The sequence below is a fragment of the Artibeus jamaicensis genome, unplaced genomic scaffold, assembly GCF_021234435.1.
Source record: "Artibeus jamaicensis isolate MK-2021 breed Jamaican fruit bat unplaced genomic scaffold, CSHL_Jam_final scaffold_1964, whole genome shotgun sequence".
Lineage (NCBI taxonomy): Eukaryota > Metazoa > Chordata > Mammalia > Chiroptera > Phyllostomidae > Artibeus > Artibeus jamaicensis.
This window is the reverse complement of record NW_026522030.1, coordinates 1701364-1719413: the sequence shown is the minus strand read 5'-3', so window position 1 is coordinate 1719413 and position 18050 is coordinate 1701364. Positions and strand designations below refer to the sequence as shown.

Sequence of the window (18050 nt, the reverse complement as noted above, 5' to 3'; positions counted from 1 at the left end):
AGTGCTGCTTTGGTGGCCCAACATCTGGCCCCAGGCTATGCACTTAATAGGTGCTCAAGGCCAGTCTGTTGAATTAACTCAAAGCTCTGACTTTTCTCAAGATGGGAAGAGGAGTGTAAAATGTCCCCCATCAAAGGGAACAACATGTGTATTATTGGGCTAGACGGGGTAACTGGCATCACCACAATCTCATCTTGGACCTGCCGGTTGACCTCTTGGGCTTCCTTTCTTATCTGTAAACTCACTGCACGGCAACATCAATGCCCCTTTGTCGCTGACATCCATGAATAACCGATATGACTTTTCGGTGTGCCACACACGGTTAGGACTGGACACTCTATCCTCACAATAACCCTGTAAAACAGGGACCGATTTTGTTCCACTTTACAGTTGACAAAACAGACGCTCAGAGAGGACAGGGCTTGGCCTGGCCACACAGCAGCTAAGTGGTGGACCTGGGAGTTGAACTCGGATTTCAGTCCAGTGCCCATGTTCTTCATCCCTACACCATAGTGCCTTTCCCTGAGTCACTGCTACCTGCCTTCAATAAGCTGGTTAAAATGAACATAAGTAGTTATAAGATCTCCCTGCCTGGCCCTGGTTGGGGAGCTCAACTAGTTAGGGTATCATCCTGATACTCCAAGGTTGCGGGTTCAGTCTCTGGTCAGGGCACATACAAGAATCAACCAAAGAATGCATAAATAAGTGGAACAACAAATCAATTAATCAATCTCTCTCCTTCTCTCTCTCTCATCAATAAAAATAGAAAATGATCTCATCGCCTAAATTGATCATCCACAGCACCACGGCCAGATCCCCGTGCATCTAAATACGCAGGCTGAATGTGAGAGTCACTTCATCGGGGAAACTCGCCAGGGTGTCAGGAAGGGCTTTTCAGCACCCTTCCCAGCTGCACATTTGAATATGTAAAGCAACAGTAGCTGTCGGCCAAGGAGGGTAATTGAATTAATCAACTCTCTGGACCTTTTGCAGATTAAAAAAAAAACCACTGATGTCTTGATTATGACTTGCAGGAGAGGCTAGTAAACTTGCCTGTCATCAGTTCCTAGGGAAGGACCACAAGGAAGTGGCAGCAGCACCTGCTTCCTCAAAGGGGTGGATATCAGGCTCTTTGCCTTTGCATGTGCCCTCCCCTCTGTGTGGCAGGCCACCAGCGCACTGCACAGGTTGTGCCCTGCGTCAGAACGCTGGCCAGAGGAGCGGTGGAGGCTGAAATCCAGTCCGTGCTCTGCTTCCCAAGCCGAGTCTGCTCCAAAGAAGGGGAATATTCTAATTCGCCCAAAGGAACTCTGTGCTAGTGGTTCTTATAGACCATAAGAATAGCTTTCCTTGCCCTGGCTGGTGTAGCTCAGTGGATTGAGCGTAGGCCTAAGAACCACACAATTGCAGTTCGATTCCCAGTCAGGGCACATGCCTGGGTTGCAGGCCCGTTCCCGTCAGGGGACTCACAAGGGGCAACCACACATTGATATTTCTCTCCCTCTCTCCTTCCCTTCCCCTCTAAAGATAAATAAATAAAATCTTTAAAAAAATAGCTTTCCTTCCTCCTTTCTCCCTAATTCCCAGAGTTCCCCCAACCGTGGTTTCAGAGACCATTCTGGGACCCTGTGTGGATGGCTACCCAACCTCTGGACTTCAGAACATCCCAGGCTGACCTCTTTTCTTGCACTCACCCAGCTCTCTAATCGTTAACTCAACTGTCCCCACTATTGGACTAGGAGCTCCTTGAGAGCAGGACTTTTAAACCAATTTCATTGAGATATAATTTACATACAGTACAATGCATCCATTTTAAATATACATTCTGATGAGTTTGGGTAAATTTATATATCCATGTAAACACCACTACCATCAAAATTTAGCATAGTGGTCTCCAAAGCACCTTCCAGGATGATGGAAATATTCTAAATCTACACTATCCAATACAGCTGAACCCTGGAGTGACTGAGGAACTGAATTTTTAAAATTTTATCTTTGAAAAAATATATTTTTTTATTTTATTGATTATGCCTTTACATTTGTTCTATTTCCCCCCTTCATTCTCCTCCACCCTGCACACCCCCCCCCCACCATTCCCCCCTTTAGTTTATGACCACGTGTCTCAAGTTCTTTAGATTCTATATTTCCCCTACTATTCCTACCCTCCCCCCTATCAATTTTCTACCTACTGTCTATGCTACTTATTTTCTGTACCTTCTCCCTCCTTCTCCTTCTCCCACTCCCCTGTTGCTAACCCTCCATGTGATCTTCATTTCTATGGTTCACTCCTGATCTAGCTGTCCTCTTAGTTTGCTTTTGTTTTAGGTGTGATTCTTAATAACTGTGAGTTTGCTGTCCTTTCACTGTTCATCTTTTTTTATCTTCTTTTTCTCAGGTAAGTCCCTTTAACAGTTCATATAATAAGGGCTTGGTGATGATGAACTCCTTGAATTTGATCTTATCTGAGAAGCACTTTATCTGTCCTTCCATTCTAATGAAAGCTTTGCTGGATAGAGCAATCTTGGTTGTAGGTCTTTAGTTTTCATGACTTGGAATACCTCTTTCCAGCCCCTTCTTGCCTGTAAGGTCAGGCAAGTAACAGAAAGAAACCACCAATCTACTTTCGGTCATCAAAGACTGATCTTTTCTAGAGTCTTACACACTTGGAATCATCCAGTAGGTGCTCTTTGGTGTCTGGCTTCTTTTGAGAGCAGGGACTTTTCATTCTGTATCCTGGGTGCTCTATTATAGTGCCTGGCAGATAATAGGTGATTAATAAATGTTGGTGAAAGAATGAACTAATCCATCTTAATCGGAATTAGTAATCCTATCCCAAACATTCTTTTCTCCCCACCTAATAGCCCCCCACAGAGAACATTTAAGTCAGTCTCTTAGATGTATGTACCTGTGGAAAGGCTGAGACCTTGACAGGTTCAGTGGCCCGTCCCAGTTTACTCTGATGCGTAAGAGCACAGATTAAACCCTAAATGTGCAGACCTGTGCTCGCCTCACTTCATGGTACAGTGATCCCCCTTGTCATCAGGCAGTTTGCTCAAGATCCCTCAGGGGATGCCTGAAACCAGAGATAGTACCAAATTCTATATATACTATTTTTCTATACATACATATATACCTAATGTATGCACAGTAAGAGATTAACAACAATAGTAATAAAACAGAACAATTACAGGTGTGGGCAAAAGTTGGGTTTACAGTTGTAATACAAATAAATGATATAATATAAATAAAAATACAGGAATACACTTTTTCACATACTCACAACTGTTAACTGACATTTGCCAGCTCCCTGTAGGACAAAATACTGTAATAGAAGACGTGAATATTCTCCCTCTCTCTCTTTCTCTCACAGCTGAGGCGGATACTAAGTGACCAGCGGGCAGAAACATTTACAGCGAGGCTGTGCTGGACAAAGGGCTAATTCACATCTGGGGTGGGACTGAGCAGCGTGGTGGGCGATTTCATCACTACTCAGAACAGCGCAGCATTTAAAACTTATGAATTGTTTATTTCTGGAATATCCCACTTAATATCTTCATACAGCAGGTAACTGACACCACAGATGAGGGGCCCTGCTATGCCCACTCCCCGCCCAATCCCCCCAGGCAAACATGGCGACTCCCGTAACGCCCGCGGGACCACAGGGATGTCTACGAGGTGCCAGGCTGCCCACCGCAGCCTCCTGTGGATGCCCTACAGCCGCAGACCACCCCTGGAAACACAGAAGCAGCAGTAGTTCAACTCAGAAGTGTATCTCATGTCATTCCAAATGTACCTAAAACTCAGGACTGGCCTTATTCCAATACTTGTCAGAAAACAAGCCACCTGGTACCTGATCCAGTTCTCCACTCACTGCATTTTTCTAAAGCTTTTATTGAAGATCTGTTAAATAAAAGGCAGAGTGGAAAGGAATTATCCTTCATGTAGACATGGCATGTGCTGGGGTGCTTCACAGAGATTTCATCTAACCTCAGTGCAGCCCTAAGAGGTCGGTGATTCATCTACAGGGAAGGACAGTAGCATTGAGAGCCATCTATTAACTTGCACAAGGTCTTGTGGCCGTAAAGCCTGCACTGGGATCTGTATCCCTCTGTCTCCAAAGCTGATGCTCTCTGTACTGCAAGTGAGTGTTTTTTAGAACTCAGTCAAAGACGTTTTTTTTCTACTACTCCAGGACGCATCCTGTAATTAGAGAGTAATAGCTAAGTAATCTGTGCTATTGGTTGCTGGGAAACTTAGCTCAATTAATTAGGTGCCAGTTGCTAATGTAACCTTTAGCCCGGGGTTGCTGGCATGCTTCTACCTCCAGTTTGGTATACTTAACTGATACTTTGACCCTTAATTAAATGGTTTAATGATCTATTTTAATACAACAAGGTGAGGTACGGATGATAAGTCAACGAAGTTATTTCTGTACCCAGGACCAATACCCGACGACATTGCTGCCTTTTCATTTTTACTATAGGAAATTCAAAATGTCACTGTTGTCGAACTCTGACCCTTGCTACAGAATTCCAAGGCCTCTCCATTTCACAAGATTTCTTTGAGGATTAATGGCTCATTGGAGTCTATACAATTTTCTTAATTACCCCAAAATAATTATCTCGACTACACAGAATCTTAATAGACAACCATTAATGTCTTTATCCTTGTCTGGAAGAATCTCATCTCTCGGTAAAAAAATAGCTTCTTAAAATGAAGCTGGATAATCCCCCAGCTATGGCGAGAAAAGGTAACAATGGCTCATTTAGAAGATGTTTGGGGAAATGGTACAGCTGAACTACATAGCCTGTTGGTTCTGAAGCTACTGAAAATAAAGGCAGGAAGGGGAGGGCACCAAAAGTATGCACACAGCCGACTTCCGACCCAGTCAGCAGAAGCCACAGAGTTTGAGGCCACGCAATCCAGCCAGGGTGTGGTCTCTGTGCTCTGAAGGAATGAGCTTCCTCAGCACCATTCCACAGAGGGAAGTTTCATGCTGTTTGTGCCTAGGGTGACTGAAAAACATCCCTGCTTACAAGTGACGTTGGTGCTGCCCAGAATAACAGTATATTTGTGTTTCGTGTTAGGATTGCTCTAATTCACAGCCTACAAACTGCGATACATGTCTTTGCCACATTTACCAGTGAAAAATGAGATACAATACAGCATATTCAATCACTCATTCTTTCCATAATATGTATGGAGCTCTTTTTGATACCAGGGCCTCTGCTTGGCCATGGGATGAAAAGACAAAGACAGTCCCAGCCCTCAAATCAAACAGGTAACTTAATAATAGGGAGTCTCTTCTTTTCCTTCTTCCTCATCTTTTCTTCTTCACCATCATCTTTATCATGAATGAATGTTGGATAATGTTTTTTCCTGCATATACAGAGGTGATTATCATATGATTTTTCTTTTTCAATCTGTGTGAATTACACTGATTGATTTGCAAATACTATACCAATCTTGCATTCATGGAATAAACCCCAGATGGGTATTTAATTAGCTCAATTTTCTAAGATATCCTATTATTGGGTGACTGTTCTATGTCAATTAGGTCGAGTTGGTGACAATGTTGTTCAAGTGTTCTACATTTTTACTGATCTCCTGTCTACTTGTTCTATACTTTATTGAGAGGGAGTTGTAGTCTCCAGCTATAATTGTGGATTTGACTATTTCTCTTTTCAGTACTAACCATTTTTGCTTCATTTATTTTTGAAGCTCTTATTATTACGTGCATAAACATTCATGATTGTTATATCCTCCTGGCAATTTTTGTTACCATTGTGAAATAAATGTAGTGGATTTGTTTTATTTAGTATAAATATCACCAAGTTATGGTATTTCCTTCCAAATACTTTCCCAACATAGTTGAAATCATGTTTTATCTACCAGTTTATATCTTATTTAAAAGTTTCACTATGAAATGTCATATATATACCAAAGTATATGTGTGTATATAAACACAGAGAGTTTTTAAAAAAATACAATGGCCATGGCCAGGTGGCTCAGTTGGTTGGCGCATCATCCCATGAACCTCTAAAAGGTTGTGGATTCCGTCCCTGGTCAGGGCACATCTGGGAAGCAACCGATCAATGTTTCTCCCTCACATCGATGTTTCTCTTACACATTCCTTGGAAGCATAGTAACGATACCTTTGGAGTCTTCTGTGCATCACCCTCTTCCTTCCAAAAAGTCATCTTTGCTTTTGTGTTAGTCATTCCCTTATTTTTAGTTTTCCCACATATGTATGTGCTTTTAAATAACATATTCCATTTCCCATTTTTTACTATTACAGAAGAGAAATGATATTGTATATATTCTTTGACTCGTTTTACTTCATATTATGTTTTTGAGATTCATTTAAATTGATGTATACGGTTGTAATTCATTCACTTTTTGACTACTGCATAAAATTATGTTCAAAGAACATGGATAGGCCATAACTTACACATTCTTCTCCTGACAGACAGTTGGGGTGTTTCCAGTTATTATTTTGCTGTGACAAATGATGCTTCGATGAAGAATTTGAGACGCGGGTCCTGGTGTACACACAGAAGAGTTTCTCTAAACTATTGATGCATACCAGAACTAAGATTGCATGCACATGCTTAAAATGTCCTGTTTTTCTTCACTTTGATGGTTTTTAATCATTCTTCCTTATTCTTTTCTTAGGGGGGCTGGTAAGGGAGGGAGAGGAATGGAAAGAAACATCAGTGTGGAGAGAAACATGGATCAGTTGCCTCCCATATGCACCCTGACTGGTGATCAAAACTGCAACCCAGCCCTGGCTGGTGTAGCTCAGTGGATTGAGCGCGGGCCTGCAAACCAAGGGTGTGCTGCTTTGATTCTCAGTCAGGACACATGCCTGGGTTGCAGGCCAGTTCCCAAGCAGGGGACCCACGAGAGGCAACCATACACTGATGTTTCTCTCCCTCTCTCCTTCCCTTCCCCCCTAAAGATAAATGAATAAAAACCTTAAAAAAAACTGCAGCCCAGGCCCGTGCCCTGACCAGAAGCGAACCCACAACCCTTCGCCTTGAGGAACGATGCCGAACCAGCTGAGCCACACCAGTCTGGGCCTTCCTTCTTCTTTTTAATGACTGTGTTATCTCAGCAAGCGTATGCACTAAGCCATACGACATAACAGCACACACTCTGTTGTTAACACCTAGAGTCCGTCTCTTTTTTTGAACTTTATATAGAACTTTGGGGAAAAAAATGTATTTTTTGCCCAGAAATCTCTGCTTTTTAGGTCATTTCATTATGAGGCATGCCCAGAAGTGGAGTTCTTGAATTGAGGCTGAACTGATTTTTATTCGGTGGGAGGGTTTTTGTTGCTGAAATACACAGAGTAATCCCCATCCAGTTAGTTGTTAGTCCTTTGGGATTATAGATCCTCTGGAGACTGTGGTTAAGGTTATGGACTATTCTCCAGAAACACACTCACACACACAAATTATTTGTATTCACAAACCGATGGTTTCAATCGGTTTCTCAGACCCTCTGATGCCCATTTGCTAATTCTCTATTAAATTAAAAATATTGTATTGTCTATCGAATATGACTTTTTAGAACACTCTGCCAAGTAAGTTCACACACCAACTCTTGTACCTCTCAAGCACCTTTTGTTTTAAACCACCGTTTACTGAGCCCACGGGCCAGCGCTGCGCCAAACACTAGAGGCAGGGGGACAATGCCCCCAGCTTTGAGGAATACAGTCTACTGGGGAAGACATGAAATAACAAGTGTTTACAACAAAATACATACAATAAGAGAAGTATTCATTGGATACAATGGAGATAAAAACGACAGATTGATGAGCTTTTTTTTTTTTTTCAATCGGGGGGTTGCAAAGAATGAAGAAACATTCTCCCGAAAGTTCCAGATAGAAGAAACAGCAGCAGCAAAGGGAGAGAAGCATGATATAACCTGGCACAGAGAGGAAACTACCCAAGTTTAACGGGACCGTGTGAGAATGGCAGTGAACAGGACAGGATAAGGCTCTTCCTCACTTGGGCCAGCGACTAGGAAAACAACACTGACACGTGAGACCTCAGCAGCTGGTCCGATAACACAAAGGAAACCACGAAGGAAGATTTCCTCCCAAATACTTCCTTTATTACCCAAACCCACTCTTACCGCACACAGTGAGAACGTCTGGACCGTTCTCTTCTGCCGCTGTCTGAAGTTCAGTGTTCAACATGCAAGGTTTCAAACCTACCTATTGACACAAACTGGCAACACATTTTAAATTTAACACTGTCCGATGGCTTTCATTTTGTAAACGTATTAGGAAGCCTGTACAGTGGTTGTGACAATTTCTTCATCGATTTGCCTTGAAAAATTACCATAAATTGTGATTTAACATTCCCTGAGAATGTTGCTTTTCAGCCCATCAGTTAATACTCCTGTACTATCATCTCATGGAAAACATTTTGTTATTTTGAATTTAACTGAACTTTTTAAGTGTAGCTGAGCATACTTGTTACTTTGAAGTTACTGGTTTAATTCTAGTGAAGCATGTGCAATTTTTAAAAACATTCATACTTCTGTGGAAAATGAATACAACCAATTTTGATAATGCAATCTAGTAAATGTCTTTACTTGATAGACTTTCATCAAAAGTATGATTACAATACTTGTATAAAAGTAATATTTTTCTTCTTGCTGTGGTAAATTTTTAGAATAATGTACTTTCTCTTGAAATTTTAATTTGCTTAGGTTCCTGCCATGCTTATTTTTGTTTTCTTAAAATAATACTCCATTCATGCACATCATAGATCTACATGTATAAAACCCTACGTATAAATTATAAGCTGGGATTATAAATTAATAAAACTTGTTTTCCCATGACTAGAAAAGAAAAATAGAGTTTTAAAGTTTAAATATCAACAACCAACACTGAATAAACCAGTTGCAGTTTACAAAGCTGTCAGCACAAAGAAATGCCTTAGTTTTTCTTCTTTTCAAAGTACCTTTGGGGTCTCCAAATGAAATCCCATTAAACGCCACCAAACTTTGTCAAATAGAGATCTTCAGGGTCACCTTAAAATAACAAAAAGATGTACTCTCATTACCAGTTATCTCATCGACTCATAGAACATGGTTGTGGCTCTTCAAATTTATACTAACAAAAGAAAATGTTTTACAAGAATGAAAAAGAAATCCAAAAGGAGCAAATTTTTTTCTATAACATTTCCGTGGAAACCCCAATGGACCTGAGGGGACAAGCAAAAGCGCGAACAGGAATATGTGTCAATATATGGTTTTTTTCCTCTGGGTGTGCTGTTTTTGTTTTGTTCTAAGAGGGGGAATCTTCCTCATGTGGCACTTTATTCCCGAGTGGAAAACATTCTTTAAAGGAAATTCTTAAAACATAACGCACAGTCAGCAAATGAAGCATTCAAGATTTCACAATGTGGTTGGAAAAGAAGGATCTGAGACACAAATCTAAAGACTTCCAACCACTCTGACCATGTAAAAAATAACAAATCTGCAACAGGTACAAATTATATACATTTATTTTTAATAATTTTAAATAACACTCTTGTATAAATTCTTTTATATATTCAAATCATACACAAATTTAGAAATGCATCATGAAGCCTAGTACAGCATAGGTATGAGAACACATTTTTAAAATTTGTGTTAGAATTTTAGTGACATAAATACAAGTTTAATGTTTCAGAAACATTCCCTAATTGCTTGGGCTGAAATTTAAGGTATTACAGAGTGCTTGTGCCTAGCATTAAAATTTAACTTTAAATCATTTAGCTTTTGCATTAATGTTAAGTCTGCGGCCCTGGGCTCACGTTCTAGGGCCACCGTTGTGGTTACTGCACGTAAGACAGGTTCCCAACCGCCTCTGGAAAAGCATCACTCAGTCATTGACATTTTAATGATCCATAACCGTTCATCCAGTTGATATTACTTGACTTCTTCAAATGAATCAGCGTGCTCTTCCTGCTTTTCCCCTTGGCACAGTCGCTGATTCGAGGTTAAAGAGAAAACTTGCATTAACCTTCCATTATTACTCCCCTGCACACACCAAACTCTTCAGCTTCCAAACTCCTTAACTCTCAAGATCACAACAGACCAAAGGTTCTTTGTGGATGAGACCAGAAATGCTCTCCTTACTCTAACAGGCTACACTGGGTTGCTTTTTACTTCTCAGAACTTTTGTCAGGGAGCTGTCCTTGAGATGTGTGAATTCAGCTCCTATCTGTGTACTTCAAAATGTATGAACCAGGGGATGTTCATTACAAGGGTGTTATGTTCACCACATGTCCTACAAAAAACAACATGGGACTAAGGTAAGTAATCTAATAACCCAGTCCCACCTGAGGCTGTCAGGAGGAAGTGCTGTTGTTAGCTTTTTGCCTCCAAAATGCCCAACTCACCTGACCAAAATGAGCTCAGGGGGTGAGTGAGTGTTGTTTTAATTGTCAACTTTCCTGGGAATATGGGGCTAGAAAGTAGCCATGTAATTTGATGCTTCTGTAAATTCTCTCCTTTCACTTCCTGCCCTGTTCTCCTCTCTTAAAATTCAGGTATCCCTATGAGTAACACATTAAGCCCATAGGACCTTAGCATAAATGAGGTTTAGCTTTTATTATCATTTTTCTCTATAACTGGAGAAATTCCATTAGTAGAGATAGGGAGGGAAAAATGAGAGAGGATAGATATAATTAATCCCACCACCTAGGGCATCTAACTGTCAGAAATGCTTTCAGTGCTTGCTAAAATAAGTTAATGATGATAAAAGTATCATTTAATAGCAGTATCTGTCACTTATCAATAAGATTCACACCAGTCTTAATTGAAAATGAACTCATTCCTGATCTTTAGACCAAAAAGTCTGACACTAGTCCTTGGAAAGGATGCTGGGATGCTTGTGAGGAGCGCCCCATCCACGGGGTCGTGCTGTAGCACAGTGACTGTTTTTATAACACGTGCCACACTTGTTTTCTAGTCTGATTTGGTGGCAGATTACTCTATGAGTAACTTAAGTTTTAAATCAATATTATTTCCACCATAAAAAAAGTGGAGGCATGAAAGAAAATTCTAAGTGTTTTAAGTCTTTAATTGTTTTCCATTGGGAAAAAGTAAAAACATGATCCAGGACTGTTCATAAGTATTTAAAGGTAAATATTCTTTGTGATCTAATGTTTGCAATACCTTCTAAGGTCTGTTTCAAGGAATCTCTGTATGGCCAGAATCTGGATTTGGCTTTGGCTCTTAGACCCCAATAAACACTCCTTTCTCTATTGGGTCAACAACTCTTATTAACCAAAGGTTTATTTCTATCATCCTTAACCCCTGGCTTTGAGGGGGCAGGTATGCCACTTTGCACAATTCCTTAAAACTGTGCAGTGCATGTCTTATGCACCCATGTGGCAGCCACTGAGGAAAGCAGGTTTTCTGTCCCTGCTTGGAAGGATTAGGTCACTTTATTGGAGCACAAGCTGATATTTTTATATCGCCAATTCCGGCTTCAGATAGTAATCTTCTTGTGTTCTCTCCACAAAATCCTTCCTAGCCGGATGGCCCCGAATGGTATCTTGTCCTTAAAAAACTAGAAACATTCACAAATGGGACTCCTCTTCTCAGCCTTCTTGTGTCTGTGGCTAAGCAATCCCTGCATTAGCATACAGTTGAAGTAATATGTGCTTCTGAGTTAGGAGTCCTAATTTCAAGCCAATGACATATTGTGTAGCCTCAAACAAGACATTTAACCTCATCTATGAAATAGGGACAGCAATTACTTCCTCAGGGGGCTATGGTGAGGAACAAAAGAAACACATATGGGAAGATGCTTTTTGCAACCTGCAAAGGCCTACAGAAATATTAACTTATTTTTTTAATATTAATTTATTTATTTATGTTTAGAGGGGAAGGAGAGAGGGAGAGAAACATCAATGTATGGTTGCCTCTAGTGCATCCCCTGCTGGGAACTGGCCTGCAGGAAACTGGCTTGCAACCCAGGCATGTGCCCTGACTGGGAATTGAACCGTGATCCTCCGCAGGTTCGCAGACCTGCGCTCAATCCACTGAGCTACACCAGCTAGGGCAGAAATATTAACTTATTTTAATGTAATATAACATAATCTCTACTCTCGTGAGCAATGGCCAAATATCCAAAGCACCTCAGGTTGCCAGAAGTAGATTATCTGCCTGTACATCCTCTAGAGCATCACCTCCAAACCCTGAGAACAACTTAGTGGTCTCCTACAGAGGGGTGGCCAAATTCCAGGTTTTCCTCTGGGGAAACTGGCAAAGTTGCCAACTTAGATTTCCTAGGTCTACTCTTTTTCTAACCACTTGACAGTTTGCTGTTCTAATAAATATAGCTATCTTCTGGCTGCTTTTCCTGACTTCTTTAATCCACTGTCTGTCTATATCAAAATAGATGAGAACAACAATAGATGGCCTCAGGAAAAAGACTGCACCTAAAAACAAGAACTAACCATTGCACACAACTACAGTGCCACCCCTAACTGGACAAGAAGACAGGTGAACTGTAGCACTGCAGAGAGACGGTGCATACCTCATGGCATATGAGTGACAGACTATATTCCAATGCAGGAGATGTTTTCTGTTGGGGGGGGGGGGATGGGAATATTTCACAGGCATGAAAACCAGATGCAAAGTGACAGGATGGCTTTTCTTTTTCTTGTAGTACTAAAATATTTCTAATTCCTTTGGAAGACCATCTTTTACACTAAAAACATTTTTAATGAGGATATGTTCTACATTAATCTATATAAAATATAGAGAGTGGCTAATGTCTAATTAGGTGAGTATCTTGGAGAGTACAGCCTGTGGCCCCGCTTGCCAATCCCCGACTTCAAAATCTATTGCTTGAATCTACAATAAGTCCAAGAACAAACTCTACATTTAGAATGAGCAGGGAAAGAAAGATCAGAAACATTCGACCTCTTATAAATTTCAACAATGTCCAAAGAGGGACTAAAAATGACTGATGCTCACCAGAGTCCCAGCTCTAGCAATATTGCCATCTATTTTACATTATTTTAACCAATCCCCGTATTTTCTTTTTATGCCATTAACTTCTGTACAAATACATTCTAGATGATAAAATATGACATGATTTTTTTACAAATAGATACAAATACAATGCTGACCAGGTATGCTACATTAACTATATACACCTTATTTCTCTAGAAGCAGGAATATTTTTTATTTTTAGATAATTTATCATTTACACTGAGACCCTAAGGAGGACTATATCAGCTTCCTGCTCCCAGATGTTGCCTTCCTGTCTGAACCATTAGCTTATTCTGTGCTTTAATGCTATCAATGAGCGAGAATTCTAGAAGGAAAAATCAAGCCCTTCTAAAGGCCTTCTGGGACTTTTCTGCTCCTGTTCTAGAAACAATCAAGATTGTTAATTGTGATACAGCCCAGACATCAGCTTTTCCTCAATGATGTCTTATTTAGTACAGGAAAATGAATCCCACCCCTGACCCTCTTTTAAAAAATGTTTCAGGAATGGAGATGAAGTCTTCCGGCAGTCCTCTCCCCCTCCACATCCGTCATCCTGTTTCCGCTGGTTGAGTGAACACTCCCAAGGAGTCTATTTGGAGGTCAAAGTGGATTAGGGTTGCACTATGGAGTTCAGCCTTTCTATCCTTCCATGTGGTTTTGTACAAAAATATACTTTACATCAAGTCCCTTATTGACAGCGACTACTTCAGATCTCTGTGGGAAAACTAAAAGTAATAGGCTAAGTGCATTATGAATTTGCACCTGAAAACTCCAAAGCTCTATATGCCTTTGCTTTCTCAGCAGATCCTATCCAGGCTCTGTCTGGCCCGGGGTCCGATGCTGTCTTAGCAAGCACGTGGTCTAACAATCCAGGAGAACAGTTCTGGCTCCTTAGGCTTTGTAGTTATGCATGGGTGTTGTCAGGGTGAGTTGCCCATTGGGAGCCACTTCGTTGACATCATCTTCCAACAGTCCGGACACGTCCGCATTGGGGATGCTGTCATGGTAGCTGCTGAAACTGATATTGTCTTCTTTGAGCTCGATGGTCCAAAAGGGGGCATTGAGTTTCCGGTTTTGGTACTCCCGGTACATATACACAGCCCCCACAAATCCCATCAGCAGCACCACCACAATGATGATGACAGTCAAGATGATGATGTTAAATTGGGTCCACGATACATCAGCTAAAGCTGAAGTGCTATTTTCAGCAGAGCTTACTGAAAAGATAGCTTGCAGGGTTGTGGGGGTGAGTGTACTATTTATAACAGGGGTGGGCACTGATGTGGTCAAAGAGGCATTGGGAACCAAAATGGTAGAACCTTCAGGTGTTGGAACAATAACTTCTGAAAATAAAAACAGAGAATGAAATGTAAAAGACAAAATTATCTAGTTTTAAGAAACAATAAAAGAAATACATGGGAGTGGAAGTTGATATGGCATGTTGACATGATATTCTGCTTCAAGGTCATGCAAGTTAAAAATAATTTTAAGAGAATTATAGGGAAAAGAATCAGGGTCTAGAAAGATTAATTATTATATCCATGGCTGTTATTTAAAATATATAATATCTGTATTAAAATCTTTGGAAAAATTCTAATGTTGGAATTTTCCATCCTCTTTACTCTTGGATAGAGTCAAACAAATTCCTGCAGAGGCAATAAATATGTCACTACTGAGTTCTAAATCACTTGGTTAAAAGTGACAGGGATAGATGACAATTGAACTAAAATAAGTTCAGCATGTCTGATGGCATTTCATAAGGGCAAACTTCTATTCAGAGGAGGCCAAAACAAAATAGAAAAAATTGTATTTCTAGTTACTTCTAGATAACATAATTTAGATGTCCAAAATTGATGTCAGTCACAAGAGAAAAAGACTGCCTTTAATTTCATGTGTAGTAATTCTTCCTTTGTGTAGATTACAGCTACAATTAGCGTTCTATGCTTTGTACTTCCAGTGCAGCATAGCTCAGTGGAAATACCAAAGGCTCTGAAATAAGTAGAACTGCATGGTTATAGATAAGTCAGTTAATTTTTTAAAAACTGAGGTTTCTCATCTATAAATGGGAAAAATAATATAAGCTTTGCAAAATTCTTGGGAAGGATTAAATGAGATAACATACTATGTAATATTGTTGTATTTAATGTTTACAGGGCTTGGCACATAGTAGTCATTCAACAAAATGATTACTTTTGTCATTATAACTAATCACCACAACCAGCCACATCAATCTATCCTAAATAGAGGCATGTTTTACATTATTTAATAACTAATAAGAAAAATCATCACAATCCTGACAGCTAAGTATACACAAGATATGCCTCCAAGGGGGAAAGAGAACTGAGTGACAGGACATCCGGGCTGGTGATCAGGTTCAACCTGAGTTCAGCCTTGATCTCAACAGAGTAAGGACATCGAGAAAACGGCAGAAGGACAACCCCTGCCACAGGCCACACTCCATCAGCCCAGTATTCGGCATCTGTCAGAATATCAGAGAGTAGTTTATACAAAAATGTGCTCTAATCTCTCTGTGACCTAATAAAGCCTGAATATTCTTAACTCATTCTGAATTTCTAATCATTAATTTGTATCTAAACCCTACTGAACCTCCCTGGAAGAAACATTTTGCTATACGGATAACTTTTTCTTTTAAAGATCAAAAGGAATACTACAACTATTTCCCCCATCACATGTGGGAAAATCAGGCCCAAAGTTAGGACAGATGCTAGAATGAACTGTTGTTTCTCAGCTGGAACTTCTAACCAGATTATAGTCCCTATTTAAAAAGACCTTTGGTGATCACTGGAGGTGATGAGAATACAGGAAGCGAAGAATAAAAAAAAATGATAGGACTTCCAAATTATTAACATAAATATAAAAGTAGATGAAGAGAAAATGTGAAAACACTGCAATGACTTGGTCTTGGTCCTCAAATTTCTGAAGTTGACTTTGGAGTATCAGGAGAGCAGCAGGAATGGAAGGAAATCTCTTTAGGCAAATATCTATCAACATCTATTTCCAGAAAACTCCTCTTGCGAGATTGGAAGGTTTTATAAAGCTAAAGGTAGCTGTCCTGAAATTTTAAGTGCTAGGCTTAGATATTAAATGTACAACCTTAGGTGAAGTTTACCTTTCTTGATGCAATTGTCTTCGGGGTCTCGAACATAACCTTCTAGGCAGTTCTCACACCAAAACCCAGTGGTGTTATGGAGGCAGCTGATGCACTCACCACTCTCGGGCTTACAAATCTTTGGAGTTTTAATTGGGTCCACGTGGCCATGACATTGGCACTTCATACAGATGCTGTCAGAATTGTAATAGCCATTTTCACATTTATTGCAGTTCTGGCCTGTATAACCTTCTTTACACTGGACACATTTAGGTTCCAATTCACCCAATTCTAAAACAGAGAGAATACCAAAATAATTCAGTCCGGTATCAAGCTACAGTTGAAAATGCAAAACAACTACTCATTCTCAAAAGGGTTAAAACTTTTCCTACTATCTCCTCTCAAACTAAGAGACACATGGAATCAAACTAAAAATCTACACCTTATTTACTAATTGCCCAATTTATTGTGAAAATGATGGGGCCATCAGAGAGGCTATTCAGGTAGAAAACAAAAGAAATATGTTTACATAAGAAATCTGAATAATTACAAGGGCTAGGCACTCACTTTTTTTATCCCTTACTCTTTAGTCATGATAGATGGAATACCGTTTTGCAGAAAACTTCCTCATCCCTCCCTCAAGGGTCACTCCCCATTCGTATGCAGACGTGACTGCAAATTCCTAGAAAGGGAAGCCTTTGTTGTTTTTATAACTCCCTTTCACCTACAGCACCCAGAACTTCACTTATCAACACATTTTGTACCTATCGATAACTGATTCACTCATTTTTCCTTTAAAAATGAAGATTTAGAGAAAGGTCTTACTTATGACACAACTGCCTGTAGACGTCACTGCTGAACAAGGGCAGTGAAGACATTCTGTAGAGGCATTGGGACTTGGATAAAATCCTTCTTTGCATTCTTCACAGTGGTCCCCTTTACTGTTCCCCTGACAGTTTAAACACACACCTGAAAGAAGCCAATTATTTTAAGAAGTTACATATTTACTCTGAAAGCACAGTATATATAATATATATATGTAAATTTATATAAATCATATGCAACCAAAAGACCTTAGGAGTCAATGAGAATAAGTCCCCCAACAGAGACTGGACAGAGTTCAGCTGCTGCCCCATCTGACTTCAGCTCCTTGAGTTCAGTGTCCCTACTAGACTATAAACTCTTTAGGGAAAGGCAACCGGATTTGCAATCAGTCCTTGTTGACTGACTGCACACTGAAAGTAGGCCAAGAATTTGTGAAGAAAAAATTAAAACAACCTAAATTCATTAAAAGAAAATAGATAAACTGTACTATTTTAATCATTGGCATGCTGCGTTAAATAAGTGAATTAGACCTATACATTATGAACATGTATAAATCTCAAAAACAACATTGATTGAAAAAAGCAAAATGATATATACAGGAGGAGTTTGTAACTTATTTTGTAAAATTGTAAGAACCACACTAAACAATACTAAGCAGACAGATCCACTAAGCAGATGGATACACACATCTGTAGTAAAAAATTAAATATGGTCTGAGTGGGTGCCGGCAAACTGTGTGCTCTGCTTGCCTCTGTGGAGGGAAAAATGAGACCACAGAAGACAACAGAGAGGACTCCCACTTTATCTGAAATTCTCTATTTCAAATATATAACCATATATGTCTGTGTACAACTTACTAAGCAAAATATAAAAAGTTTATATTTATTATTCTAGTTGTGGGTACATGGGTATTTGTTATATTATACCCCATACACTTTCATATTTAAAAATTCAAAAAATAAAATGAAAACAATCAAAAATAGAAAGAAAGAAAGAAGGCAAGCAGAGTTATGTGTTTTGTAATAATACTTTCTGGTGCCCTGTTAGTAACTATATTCCACAGGCACTAAAACAGCACAGTGTCTGAAAAAAAGAAATTAAAAAG

General features: G+C 39.8%; 1 protein-coding gene across 1 annotated transcript in view; it reads right to left on the bottom strand.

Annotated features, from left to right (window-relative positions):
* Positions 1-9550: 9550 nt before the first annotated feature.
* Positions 9551-18050, bottom strand: part of MEGF9 (multiple EGF like domains 9) — a 95991-nt gene continuing 87491 nt past the window's right edge. The window contains exons 4-6 of the mRNA XM_037127435.2: positions 16946-17089; positions 16142-16411; positions 9551-14354 (exon numbers count right to left, since the gene is read on the bottom strand). Of these exons, the coding sequence (XP_036983330.2) occupies positions 13903-14354; positions 16142-16411; positions 16946-17089 (866 nt within the window). The 3' untranslated portion in view covers positions 9551-13902. The remainder of the gene's footprint in view (positions 14355-16141; positions 16412-16945; positions 17090-18050) is intronic.